At 40.5% G+C, this 13,811-nt stretch overlaps 1 protein-coding gene across 2 annotated transcripts in view; it reads left to right on the forward strand.

Moving 5' to 3' along the window:
• Window positions 1-13,811, forward strand: part of ajap1 (adherens junctions associated protein 1) — a 123,924-nt gene that overhangs the window by 75,669 nt on the left and 34,444 nt on the right. For both annotated transcript variants that reach the window (XM_057818724.1, XM_057818715.1), the window contains exons 3-4: window positions 12,788-12,875; window positions 13,032-13,274. In XM_057818724.1, the coding sequence (XP_057674707.1) occupies window positions 12,788-12,875; window positions 13,032-13,274 (331 nt within the window). The remainder of the gene's footprint in view (window positions 1-12,787; window positions 12,876-13,031; window positions 13,275-13,811) is intronic.

The raw sequence follows: 13,811 nt of genomic DNA on the forward strand, positions 1-13,811 counted from the left end.
TAACCCAATAATATATATAAAAAAAACATTGTATATTGTATCCTACTCTTGTTGTCAAGAAGCACATTCACTGTGCATTAAAATGTAACATTTTGACCTATGGTAAGAAATGGCACCATAGCAGCAATCCACCCCATCTTCCTTTTTTTGGCCTCCTTTTTCCAATTTTCCATCCAGACTGACTAAATTATTCAGCGATGCCTTTCACAATGAGAGCGATGCATTGTAGAGCAATTGTTTGTGATCTCTCCTTCAACCTTTCCTTCATCTCTCCAGCCCACACTTCACTCTGCCCCTCTCAGCAGTTTGTCCTTCAATAAGTGTTTTATATTGCCTGGCGGCTCAGTGGAAATCAGTATAGATTGACACTTTGACACCAACGTTAATTGCCAATTCCTAAGTATCAGCCCTCCCCTTTGACGGAAGTCTTCCTCTCACCTGTCCTGTCAAGGTTTTTGTTTATGGCAGAGGTGATCACGGATTGGGTGGAACATATATGAGGGTATTAAATGTCTCAGCGAATCTTTTTCTAGTTGTGAGGTGGCTTTATTTAAACATTTTAAAGTTAAGGGGTGTTTCTTACATTATTCAAGAGCTTTCTGAGCAAACGCGTGGGTGTTCACCATTAGCTCGGAGTGGCTCTCACTACAAATGTCTGCAATTACACACTGATAGCCTGTCAAATGCACAGCCTTAAAACCGTTTGACACTTCATCCAACAATCTAACGTTTGTCAATGTAGCCCCATTAATGCATTGTTATATTATGCCTGTTTCTTATATAGGTAGATTTGTGTTTTTATTATTCAACCCCCCCCCCCCCCCAAAAAAAAGCTTCAATCCAAATATATATTTTCAATCAGAAAAGCAACCCTCACCTTAAAAAAAAAAAAAAAAAATTCAAAGAAAATAGTGTTTGAATAGTAATATACCATGGATACTGGTGTATGTCACACCCATCCTTAAACACCTAACCATCGTTAAAAATTTTGTGAGAAGAACTATATCTTCCATAATATTTATAATATTGGCAGCATGATTCTCCTTTACAATCTGCCTACCACAGTTGAAATTTTTTTTCTGGATGTGACTGAAATTGCTGAAACGGAAAATTTGGCGCCGAAAACCATCGGCCGCAAATAGTTAAAAATGCATTATTAGTTTACAGTAGATGTGACCGAATAATCGGCGCCGAAAACCATCGGAAGAAAATAGCGAAATGCGCTTCGGTATTGAAAACAGAAATTTTACCACCGAATAGTAGTCCTCTTGTGATGACGGCATCAAAAAAGCAAAAAAACAACACACTGGCCAACGCTGTCTTGCTAACACTACTGGCTCACAGCCAACATGTCTGCCACTGTTTGGAAGTATACAAACAATAGCACTAATTCTATGAGAAAAACATCTTACCCACTTAGCCTGTTTGTCTGATCCGTTTGCAGTGAGAGTTAGACTCCGCCTAGGCTGCCATATGTCACGGGTTCTGTTCATAACTTTTATGGACAAAATATCTCGGCGCAGCCGAGGCGTTGAGGGGGTCCGGTTCGGTGGCCTCAGTATTGCATCTCTGCTTTTTGCTGATGATGTAGTGTTGTTGGCTTCATCAAGCCATGACCTTAATCTCTCACTGCAGTGGTTCGCAGCCGAGGCGTTGAGGGGGTCCGGTTCGGTGGCCTCAGTATTGCATCTCTGCTTTTTGCAGATGATGTAGTGTTGTTGGCTTCATCAAGCCGTGACCTTAAACTCTCACTGGAGTGGTTCGCAGCCAAGTGTGATTCAGTCGGGATCAGAATCAGCACCTCCTATCCGAGACCGTGGTCCTCAGTCGGGAAAAGATGGAATGCCCTCTCCGGGTAAGGGATGAGGTCCTTCCCAAAGTGGAGGAGTTCAAGTGTCTCGGGGTCTCGTTCACGAGGGATGGAAAAACGGAATGGGAGATTGACAGGCGGATCGGTGCCGCGTTATCAGTGATGCTGACTCTCTCTGTTGTCTGAAGGACAACATAAAAACAAACCTAAAGAAGTGCCACATTGACGTAAAAGCCTGGGAAGACATGGCAGCCGGTGAGGGTGCTGCGCAGTACAACGCTGACCTCCACCGTGCTGAACAAGTCCAATGCAGACTCAGGAAAGAGAGAGCGACCTCCAAACAGGACCAACCCAAACGCACCACAACTACTTTCCCCTGCCCACACTGCAGCAAAATAGTTGGGTCCAGAATCGGCCTCAATGCCCACCTGAAGACCAACAAGGACCAAGAGGGAGGACAGTCATACTCGACTACGAGTGACCGCCGATGATGATGATGATGCTGAATCTGCATCGGTCCGTCGTGTAGCAGAGGGAGCCGAGCCGAAAGGCAAAGCTCTCTATTTACTGGTCGATCTACGTTCCTCCCCTTACCCATGGTTAGAAGCTGTGGGTCGTGAGCAAAAGAACAAGACACAAGCAGCCGAAATGAGTTTTCTCCGTAGGGTGTCCGACTCTCCCTTAGAGATAAGGTGAGAAGCTCGGTCATCCGGGAGGGTCTCGAAGTAGAGCTGCTGCTCCTCTGCATTGAGAGGAGCCAGATGAGGTGGCTCGGGCATCTGATAAGGATGCCTCCGGGGCGCCTCTCTGGTGAGGTGTTCCGGGCATGTCCCAGCGGGAGGTGGCCCTGAGGCCAAGACATGCTGGGGGCACTATGTCTCCCAGCTGCGCTGGGAAGGCCTTGGGATCCCCCAAGAAGAGCTGGTTGAAGTCGCTGGGGAGAGGAAAGTCTGGGCTTCCCTGCTGAAGCATGGAATCATATCTTGAATGGGATGATGTCATTTAGGGTTATTTTTATTGAACCGGACAGGTTTTACAGTGTGACTGGACAGGAAACTCTTTCCCATCTGGTGACCCTGATTTGTAGTTTGGCCTCGCTGAGACTGGCAGCCAAATTCCGATTTTTAGCCCATCCAGATTGAAAGTGGATGGCTGTTTTGTAGTGTGAACAGTCAGAAAGCTCATGAATCTGATCTGAAACCATAGGCGGAGTTTGACTATTGTGGCAGGGGAGACAAAACATGTCGATGACCGCGAAACACAGTGTTAGCAATAAAATTAACTTACAAGATATATGCTCAGATAGTAGCTCGGCCCATGCTCGTACATACAGCTACGCTTTTGGCCAAGATCGTCATCCATTGAATATGGTACGCCCGGTGGTGGCTCTGTTGTACAATTAAAGTCTTTAGTGGGGCAAACTGAAACTCCACTCACCATTTTGGCGGTGCTCTCTGGCCTTTCATGGTCCACATCTTCAATCCTTGGTTATCACTCAGTAGTTGTTGTCGCTTTTGAAAGCTTAGGTTTGAAAAAATTACCTATATCCATTTTTTTGGCTAAGCAAAGCAATTGACCGTCTCTGAAGTGTTAGTCACATAATCTGTTCGAAAAATAATTTTGACCCATTGTGAAAATGTTTTTTTGTTGTTGGTTTATTTAATTCATTTCTGTTGTATGTTTTATTGCTTTTATTGACAACATTTTACCGATATGCAAAGGAATCCAATTGGAATCTGATATGCCTGTCGCCTAAACGCAGCCGTAGATCTCAGTGGGATAGTTTGAATTTAGTCATTTGCTCGCACATTTAACACTGTTTTTCTCAAATTATTTACATGCTTTAATTCTTTTTTTAAATAGATACTCTAGGTATTTGAAGTCCTACAACCTACATTGGTGAAATTTGTAGATTACCTTCACATGCACATTTTTCAGCACTTCTCTGAAGTTTTTATATCAGATCTTTTATTAAATTAAGAAGCAAAGGGGCGCCTTTGTCGTTTACATCAAAGAATCATGAAGGCTTTAGCGGAGACTGCAGTGCTTGCTGCCCAGAGGTCTTTACCCTTCATCTTTATCTGCTGTATCATCTTCTCTGCCTCTTTTACTTGGTGGCAATTTGACCAAACTGAAGATCTACAAAGCAAAGGGGCCAACTCAAGGTGATTTTTCAACCTGAGCACACAATGAGTTTTACATACCCGAGGCAAATGGTATTCTGTCCGCCCTGTTTTTTGTATGACTCCATAAAAGTATTTTTTTTGTAATTTGTAATGCGGTCATTTGTACGGATTTGTCGCTTCCTGTGAAATTTACGGGCCATTTCCTGCGGAACTAGGGGAATTTATAGATCACTTCGGCTAGGTTCATACCGCAGGTCTTAAAGTGCCTGTGACTCAAAAAAGCATGTTTATTTCATATTACACATGGTATTTTATGCTCCTGACTGAAATAGACCGCTTGGATGTGTGTAGATGCGATTGATATATTTATTCAATCTTTTTAATCCCGCGCCATGAAAACGACGAACGCCGAATGTGACATCAGCGGACTAATCAATCCCTCATTACTACAGTATGCAGAAGGACTGCGGATTCAGCTGATTTTGCCGATAACAGTAATCCCTCGTTTTTCGCGGTTAATGGGGACCAACTGCAAAGTAGCGCCCCCCCCCCCCCCCATTGTTTTTTTTGGGGCGGGGAGGTATTCAATGTATTTATTCCGATTTAACATTGGAAAGATAAATATATGGCAGAAAACACTCAGGTGACTTGAAGTTCGGCTCGGAGACCCCAAATTTAGCCAACATTTAAAAATTGTCCAATATGCATGTGTGATACATCATTGGAAAGCTTAAAATCTCAATTTTCTAGGGGAAGAAATATTTTGTAGAGGAGTTTTTTTTTTTTTTTTAAATACTATTTAAACAGCAAAACCCTATCTGGAGGAAAGAGGACGCGAGAACAGAATTACAGAAGCCATGACTTTAACGAGATATTATCGCCTACTTACCTTGTTTTGATCCAAAAACTCCATGTAGCATGTATCACTGAGTGTCATGACACAGCTGTGAATGGCCACAGCTGGATATTTTGGGGATTTTATGGGTGAAACATGGTAATATAACAAGGGTCGCAATGCAGAAATCGCAGACATCAAAGAGTGGTTGAGATTATCTTTTTCATATATTTACCCTTTTAAACGTTTTTTTTTTTTTTTTTTTTTTTTTTCCAATTTTTCTTTGTGTGGAACGATTATTTATCATGTAACATATCGGAGAAAATGCGACAATAACAAACAAAATAAAATTAAGCGATAGTTATGAGGTAGATATCCCTGACTTATTTACAGACACCATTTTTTTCATTGTGCGGTAATTTGTGTACAAGTTTAAAATATGAGTAATTTTTTACTCGTTTTTTTTTTTTTTAAACGATATATTAAACATTGATTAATGATTTTAAGCTAAAAATGACAGACATTTTGAATAATAAATATAATTACTTACCTTGTTTTCATGGCTGGGTTGAAACAAAAGTGGTTGCGCGACGTCTGTAACCAGTCGTTTCCAGGTTAAAACGGACAAATTAAAATAGTTCAGGGGCTTAATGTGCCATAATTCTGCTATAGCAGCATAAAGACATATTGTTCTATCAAACACAACAGTTCTTTTGGCTTAAAATACAGTAGTTTATTTTAAAGAGGGGTGCAAGAACAGAGACTGCTTTTTTAGTCTTGCCTGTGTTTTCCGTCATACATATATATATATATATATATATATATATATATATATATATATATATATATATATATATATATATATATATATATACACTCTTTTTTTTTTTTTAAATTGAGCACTTCAAATGTAATAATTATAATAACTTTTAAACATACTACTGTTATGTTTTATGCTAATTATTTTTAAATAAGAATAAAGCAGAAATTGAGTGAGTGTGTCCACTCAAATCCGCTCAAGCTGCTCACTTACACACAATGCGTTGCTGCTTTAAATGTTTAACAAGTTAACCCTTTAAGGCAGGGGTGGGCAAACTATTCCACAAAGGGCCGCAGAGGGTGCGGGTTTTTGTTCATACCCATCATGAGGACAGCCTTTCACCAATCTGGTTTCTTACAAGTGCAATCAGTTGATTGCAGTCAGGTGCTTCTTGTTTCCTCTGAAACCTCATTGGTTAAACTGTCTGTGCTGAATCAGTTGGAACAAAGACCGGGACCCACTGTGGCCCTCGAGGACCGGTTTGCCCACCCCTGCTTTAAGGTCTGTGCCTTTTATGTCTGATTTTGCATGCCTTCGATATTGCCTAATATTTTAAAGAAAGAATTGTTCACAATTGCCCGGTTTGGTTCCTTTTTTCAGGACACCTTGAATTTCATGTCCAAACTGTTGTAGAAATCAACATTTATGGACCAAAAGGACAAAAAATTCCCCAAAATTTTTTGTCAAAATTTTTAATATTGATGTCCTATTGACAACCAAACATGCTTGACGAACCTTTTTGAACCTTGATATTATTTATTCAACATGTTAGGATGAATATTCTACCCCAAAAAATTTGAATAAATAGTTTTATTTTTCATAATTCATCATTTACAGCAGGTATAGTCATTGGCGTTTTTTGCCTTTATACATGCTCTGGTCAAAATAGGCTATGAACAGTAGAGTACAGTGCAAAAGAGTGGAGAAAAATATATACCATCTAACACAAAAGGGTTCGGAGGGCATCTCTGTGAGTTTAGGTATTGCGCGATGTGAATTTAGGTATTGCATCGATCGCCTGCTGAAAATGATGTACACACAATCAAGCTTTTTGAACACACATTTATATACACAAATTGAGGAGACTGACTGTGGAAGAAAAAAATGTATATGTAGGCTGAGCCAGTTCCCAGCATCTTCTGCGCTGACAACTCATCCCTCTTCCATGCTGACCGCTTCTCCTCTTTCCAGAGGGGCAGTTGGTGTAGATCGTTCATTATCACTAAGCATGTACACTACATGAAAAAAATGTGGAAATGTTCATGAAAATAACAGAATACAGGCAGATATAAATAAGAATAAGAATAATAGATATATATATAAAAAAGTCACTAAATATCTGCTACATCCCTAATCTTCATATACTGTACTAGTAGAAAGGAAAACAAAACAAAGTGTAAATGCCTGCCTGAGATACACATACATTATACGACACATATGACTTTTGATCTAATATGCATATTTTATTATACATATACAGTACAAACACGCATACACCTGTATAGCATCAAAAGTAACTGTCTTACAGGATCAAAATATTTTTTTTCTTACAGCATCAAACGTAGAGTAAGTTCTCTTACAGTACCTCTGCTCCTTGATGGCGTCACCCACGTGTTCAAATCCATCACGCTCTTCACTCGCGGCTCATCCGTAGAAGACGATAACAAATTTGGCCTATCCTCTTCCTCGAGTTAATGAGAAAGCGCAAATGCTTGTGCTAAATTTAGTTTTCAATTCATTGACAAAGTTGATCACCGCGCCCTCCTTCCTCCCTCCCTCTCGTTCGATGGATCCTTGCTCGAGCTCGGCAGTATACAGTATTTATAATGTTCGCATTGTGTACTTCTATTGTGATGTCAGAAAGGCTCCTTGAATATGTGGCGCTTTCGGTTTTGAAAAAGGACAAGAAATGATTGAAATATGGACATAAACAAATGATATATGCAGTGTTTTAATGTTCATTTGAGAGTAAGCCTGAACGATATATCGTTTACACATCGCCATTGCAATGTGCGCATGTGCAATAGTCCCATCGCGAGGACACGCAATTTTTTCTATTTTTTGTATTAATCTACAAACTTTTGATCTGCTTCATGCGCTCCGCAGAGCCTCCCTCCCTCTCCCAGCTATTTGTTCCTTACTCACTGTGGCACTTGCTTATTAAAGTTAACAATGTTGAGAGATGGTTGTTTGATCTTGCCAGAGAAGCAGACTTCACATACGACACATACGTCAATCATCGTTTAACTTGTCAGATAGTTGCTGCGCAAGGAAGGGCGCGCTGGAATGAGTGTGTTTGTGTGTGCGTGTGTGTGTGTGTGTGTGTGCGCACAGCCGTAAATGTTGTGTCACGGCAATAAACACCAGGAGTGATCTTGAGCAGTTTGTAATTTCCACATGTCACTCCAGAAGTTGCAGCCATGGTAGGTAAACACAGGCATTTAATAAAGCCAAGCATTTTTTTACTACAGTACTTTATTCTTGTTTAAAAATGATTCGGTGGAACAGTTATGTTATCATAATTATTACATTTGAAATGCTTAAAAAACATTTATTAAAATATATACATGTATATATATATATATATATTTTATTTTATTTTAATTTTTTTTAAATCATACTTTGGGGTAAAAAGTGAAAAAACATGTCTTCTATGGATCTCTTTCCAATGATCACTGTAAACTGTAGTCACGTTGAATCATCCAAAGTCTTTCCAAACAGCTATTCAAGTCATCTAGTGAAAATTTCTTTAAAAAATATATATATACAGTGGGGAGAACAAGTATTTGATACACTGCCAACCCATTGGCAGTGTATCAAATACTTGTTCTCCCCACTGTACATACAGTATATATATATGTTTTTAATATCGCAATATAATATCACAATGTATCGCAAACCCCCCAAAAACCCGCAGCAATAGTTTTTCCCAATATATAATAAAATAAAACTAGAAAATACAAATGGCATTATCTCGCGTTTTATTTGGTCGATTGACTTCAAATAAAAACGAGGGTAAACTTCAACTTCCGCAATTTCAAACGAGATGAACCAGCGGCACATAGGTGACGTACTTAAATTGTAAGGGGGTTTCAAAGACAACATGCGGTGAGGACGCGTGGGCGCGTCCTGCGAATTTTAAGAGTTAAAATATGATTGACGGATGCCGTGCTTTGATCATGCCGCAGAACCGAACTTCAAACAATAAACGTCTGTCAATGATTGTTTACCTTACTAAGGAACTCCAGTACACTGACTGCCTGACCAACAAAGAGCAAGGAGAGGGAGGGTGAGTGAGACCACGCGATCGGCTCGGGATGGCTCATCTGTATTTTTTTTTAATTGAAAAAAAATCCGCGATGGGCTCAAGGCACGAAGTTTGAAGAGCGAAGAAGCGAGGGATCCCTGTAATTCCTGTATTTTTTGCGTCACACAAGTGTCAAGTACAGGACGGAGGAACCAGTTGCGTATCGCAGACACAGGATTAATTTATTGATGTTGACAAAGAAAACAATCAGGTCAAGCAGTAATGGACAGTTGACGTGCAAGAGTTTGCTGAATCGCTGATGACCTGACACTGAAATCTATGTGTTCGTGCTTCCCTTTATACTGTTCTAAGTTGTTCTTTGTGACACATTAAGGAGCACACAGTCTTTGTGATGGAAGCCTTGTAATGCAATATGCTGGCACATGTGATGAAATTTGCAATATGCTGGCAGCTGGCACATGCCAGTCATGTGCTGCAGGCTTTTGTTGCTACACCAGGGAGAGTTGTGTGAGGCTTTTTGGATTTCCAAAAGATCCTGCTCTTTCTGTCTAATTATCAAATATAAAACTATTCAGTCTCATTTTTTTTTCTGTTGAATGTTTATCCTAACAAGTTGACTTAATTTTATCAAGCTTTAAAACGTTTCGTTGAGCATGTTTGGTTGTCAATGGCACATCAATATTACAAATTTTGACGAAAGAGTTAGGGATATTTTGTCTTTTTGGGTCCAAAATGTTGATTATAATTGGTCACTGAAGAAAACAACACTTTAAAGGTTATGGTGTCCTGAAAAAGGGACCCAACCAGGCCAACCATCCAATTTTTTCTTTGAAATATAAAGGCAACTTTAAAGTCATGCAAATTCAGACAAAATAGGCCCAGGTGTTAAAAAGTTTTTAAGAAATCAAACATCAGAAGCAGTTACTCACAATATTACTCATTACTTCAGTATTATTTTTACCAAATACTTTATTTTACTTGTACTTGAGTATGTTTTTTTGATTAGTGTATAACTTTCCTTGTAAAATCATCCATCATTATTATACACTACTTATACTTGAGTAATATTATTTTGAAGTAACGCTACTCTAACTTGAGTAAAATGTTTGGCTACTCTACCCACCTCTGGTTGTTCCTGAACTGGGCAGGTTTTACATTGTGAATGGGTCTTTCCCATCTGGCAACTCTGCCTACTCTACTGCCATTCTTTGCAGGGTAACGTCTTTTGTGGTTACAAAAAATGTAATATATTGTTGGTGAGAGTGGCCATTTTGAAGCTGGCTATCCATATAAAATGAAACTCTTCTGTCAGCCTGTAGGGACCTCCACCATCGATCAAGGTCGGGGGCTCGCTCGATTATAGCCGAGCTTGGACAGATGTTAATTTATAAATGGACACAGCCTTGACGTCAGAGAGGGTATGAAGGAAATGCAAATGAGGCGTCGGAAGTTAATCTGTCTTTTCTGCGGCAAGCGACCCCCTGATTGCAGCTGGAAGTTAAGGCTTTCCTTTGCCAAGTGGAGATATCATTCATTCAAGGTTGACTTGGACCAGAGAAGGCTGGCCAACCGGCTTTTGGAAAATGACTTAGCTGCACTTCCTTTTGAGCTTTCCAAAGACAAATTGACTTGGATCAGTCGCGCTAGACAGCCGGTTGATGGAGAGGTGAGATGGATAAGGCCAAGGGGGGCCTTTTCATCTTGACAACTCTTTTATTTCTCCTCTTGAAGCGTGTCACCTGCTGCAATGTGTCATTGTGTCCAATAAGCTTTAATGCTCGATCACTCACCTGTACAAAGCATACTCATCCGAAAATATGAAACAGCAAATTCATGCACAAACAATCAACTCGGACAGCATGGTTTAGTGGTGGGTTAGGATCTGTAGCTATTATAGTGTTTCAGGTACGACTGCTAAAACATTTGTATTGATATTTGATGAAACATCATATGGGTCTATTTTTTTTTTCTTTTATAGGGGTGTCATTTGTGTCCCAGCTATAAATGAAGCTGTATTTCCACTAAACAAATACTCATTGAACTTTTTTTTTTTTTTTTGTGAAATAAAAATTGCCATTTTTTTAAGTAGTGGTTGATATTTTCTTTTTCATATATTTAGCCTTAAAATGTGTTTTTTTTTTTTTTTTTTAATTTTCTTTTTGATCAATTATTTATCATCTAAAATATCGGGAAAATGGAACAGTAACAAAAAAAATACAATTAAGCGATAGTTATGAGGTATCAGTGACTTAAATACAGACACCATTTTCATTGTGACGTAAATTTGTTTAAAAGTTAAAAATATGTGAGTGATTTTTTTAAAACTAAATATTAGACATCAATTAATGATTCCAAGCTAAAAAATTCAAATAATACATACATTTTTTTTAAACCTGTCCTGTTCAGCTGTTTGACACGGAGAATTCAAGTCTAAGTGTCCGGTTGGTCTGAACAGTTTAATGTTTCACAATGAGAATATCACTTACTCCCATTGTGATCATTAAACATTTCTCATTTATTATGACAAAACAGCGAACAAGAAGGGGGTTATGGGGGGACAGAAGAAAAGAAACACAAGAAAAAAAAAGAAAAACACAAACAACAACAAGAAATACATTGAACGCCTACACTAACTTAATATGTCTTTGCTATCGTTAGCTAGATGTATTTTCGATTGACACCATGTGGGGGCCTGCTGACCCATGAAAGAAGGGGAGGGGGTGGGGAAGTGTATAAGCTAAGTGATTGGGAGGGGTAGAGTGTACATAAATTAACTCTGTGATCTAGAACCCAGTAATCATGTAAATCCTTTGTGAGTGTAAGCCCGTTGGCAACCAACCCTACGCTGCCCCACGGCCAGTCCCAGCACCGGGACCCCTCACCCGAGCACGCCCAATCACATCCAGCCGCACGCGAGCCCCGCTAAACACGCGACAGCAACGCAGACGAGCGGCGACACCACACAGGAGCCAACCCAGGGCCACGACCTCCAAACTTTGCGCAGTGCATCCCTCCTCCCGCAGCCCAGCAAAGGAGCCATCGTCACCCCACGGGATCCTGGGTGATCCCCCAGACCACCCGCGTTCCCATCAACCGGCCTTCAGGGATGGGAAGAGGGGACGCACCACCATCCCACACCACCAACTCCAGGAGCTGGGTCGGGACTGTATGGCCCCGTCCCAACTCTCCCCGGCGAAATGAATGAGTATGTAGGTGCCAGGGTGAAAGATATTTACAGTGCAAAGTAAGGAGTGCATGAATTAAGAGGCAGGCTCCCGTTGGAGTGGCCCCGTCCACCAGAGCTACCGGCCGCAGGGCGGGAGAAGCGCCAGGGTCTCGATCAACCCCCGCCCCAAACCACCCCTGGCGCACCCGCAAACGCCCACCCTTCTCCCCGCCGCCTGAGCACCAACCCTGCACCCTGAGCAGGCGCTACGCCAAGCACCGGAGACTAGGGTATGTCCACCCCACCGGGAAAGGACCGCAAACCCCACCCAAGGCCCCGCAGGCCCCATTGACGCTTTCTGCTGAAGTCGCATTGCGCCCTGTGTGTTGGCTTTGCAGCTCAACAGCGATGACTCTCGCATTTCGACATCGCTCATTGCCTCCCGTGTGTCGAGCCCCTGAGTCGGACTTATTCCCCTTGTCGGCCTCCTTTGAAACAGTGCCGGCAGGCTTGTTGAAAAGAAAGTAATCACTTAGGCTAGATTCATACCGCAGGTCTAAATGCACAAATCCGAAAACCTGTCACAAATAATCCATTTCAAACAGAAATCATTTTGTTTGCTTGTTTTTGTGAGAACTTTCTAGCCATATTGCCCAACCCTACAAACCAGACTAAACATTTACTATTCTATTTTGTATTTTTCGGGACATTTTCCATCTGACTAATTTGAATGTCTGTGTTCTTATCTTGCCTGCATTTTAGGTTTGGCAGTTCACCAGATAATCACTATCACTGTGTCTCTCATCATGGTTATCGCAGCCTTGATCACAACACTCGTCCTCAAAAACTGGTAGGAAAGTCTCCTTCATACCCGTGACTACAATTCCTAGTGTACTTTATATAAAAACAGCAATGTTTTTTAGGGTGATCAAATTTGCCTATCGCACTCTAAAGCACAAGGTATGATTTTATTGTGGTTTCTTGTCTTTGGTGCGTGTTTTTGTAGCTGTGCACAGTCAGGAAATGGCCGCCACAATAGCCATCAACGCAAGATCCACCAGCAGGAAGAAAGCTGCCAAAACCTGACAGATTTCACCCCAGCCAGGGTTCCTAGCAAGATGGATATCTTCACTGCCTACAATGACAGTCTGCAGTGCTCTCATGAGTGCGTTCGGACCGCTGTGCCCATCTACACCGATGAGATGATCCAGCAGACGCCTGTCTACAAGACTGCTTACAATGGAAACAGGTACACCTGTTACCAGTTTTACCAATGAGACGTCACAAAAATAATCACATGACTGCATGACACCAATCTGATATAACAATTAAGGGTGTAACAATATATAGAAAGTGTGATATATTATATTTTGTATCCGAAAAGTTTATTGATATGCTGTTATAAAATGGTTGTCACTGTTTAAAAAAAAAAAAAAAAATTGCAGTTTCTTTTTCAATTTTGGAACTATTTGCACTTTTATTTCATTTTAGCCAATATAAAAATATAATAATAATATAATATATTATAAACTAATATAATTTTATATATATGTATGGCGGAAAGCACGACAAGACTAAAAAAGCAGTTTCTGCTCTTGCACTCCTCTTTAAAAGAAATTGCTGTATTTTAAGCAAAAACAACTGTTGTGTTTGACAGAACAATATGTCTATTTGCTGCCAGAGCAGAATAATGGTGCATTAAGCCCCCAAACTATTTTTAATTTGCCCGTTTTACCCTGAAAACCCCCGTTTACAGACGTCGCGCAACCGCTTTTGTTTCAACCCA

The sequence above is a fragment of the Corythoichthys intestinalis genome, chromosome 2 (assembly GCF_030265065.1).
Source record: "Corythoichthys intestinalis isolate RoL2023-P3 chromosome 2, ASM3026506v1, whole genome shotgun sequence".
NCBI lineage: Eukaryota > Metazoa > Chordata > Actinopteri > Syngnathiformes > Syngnathidae > Corythoichthys > Corythoichthys intestinalis.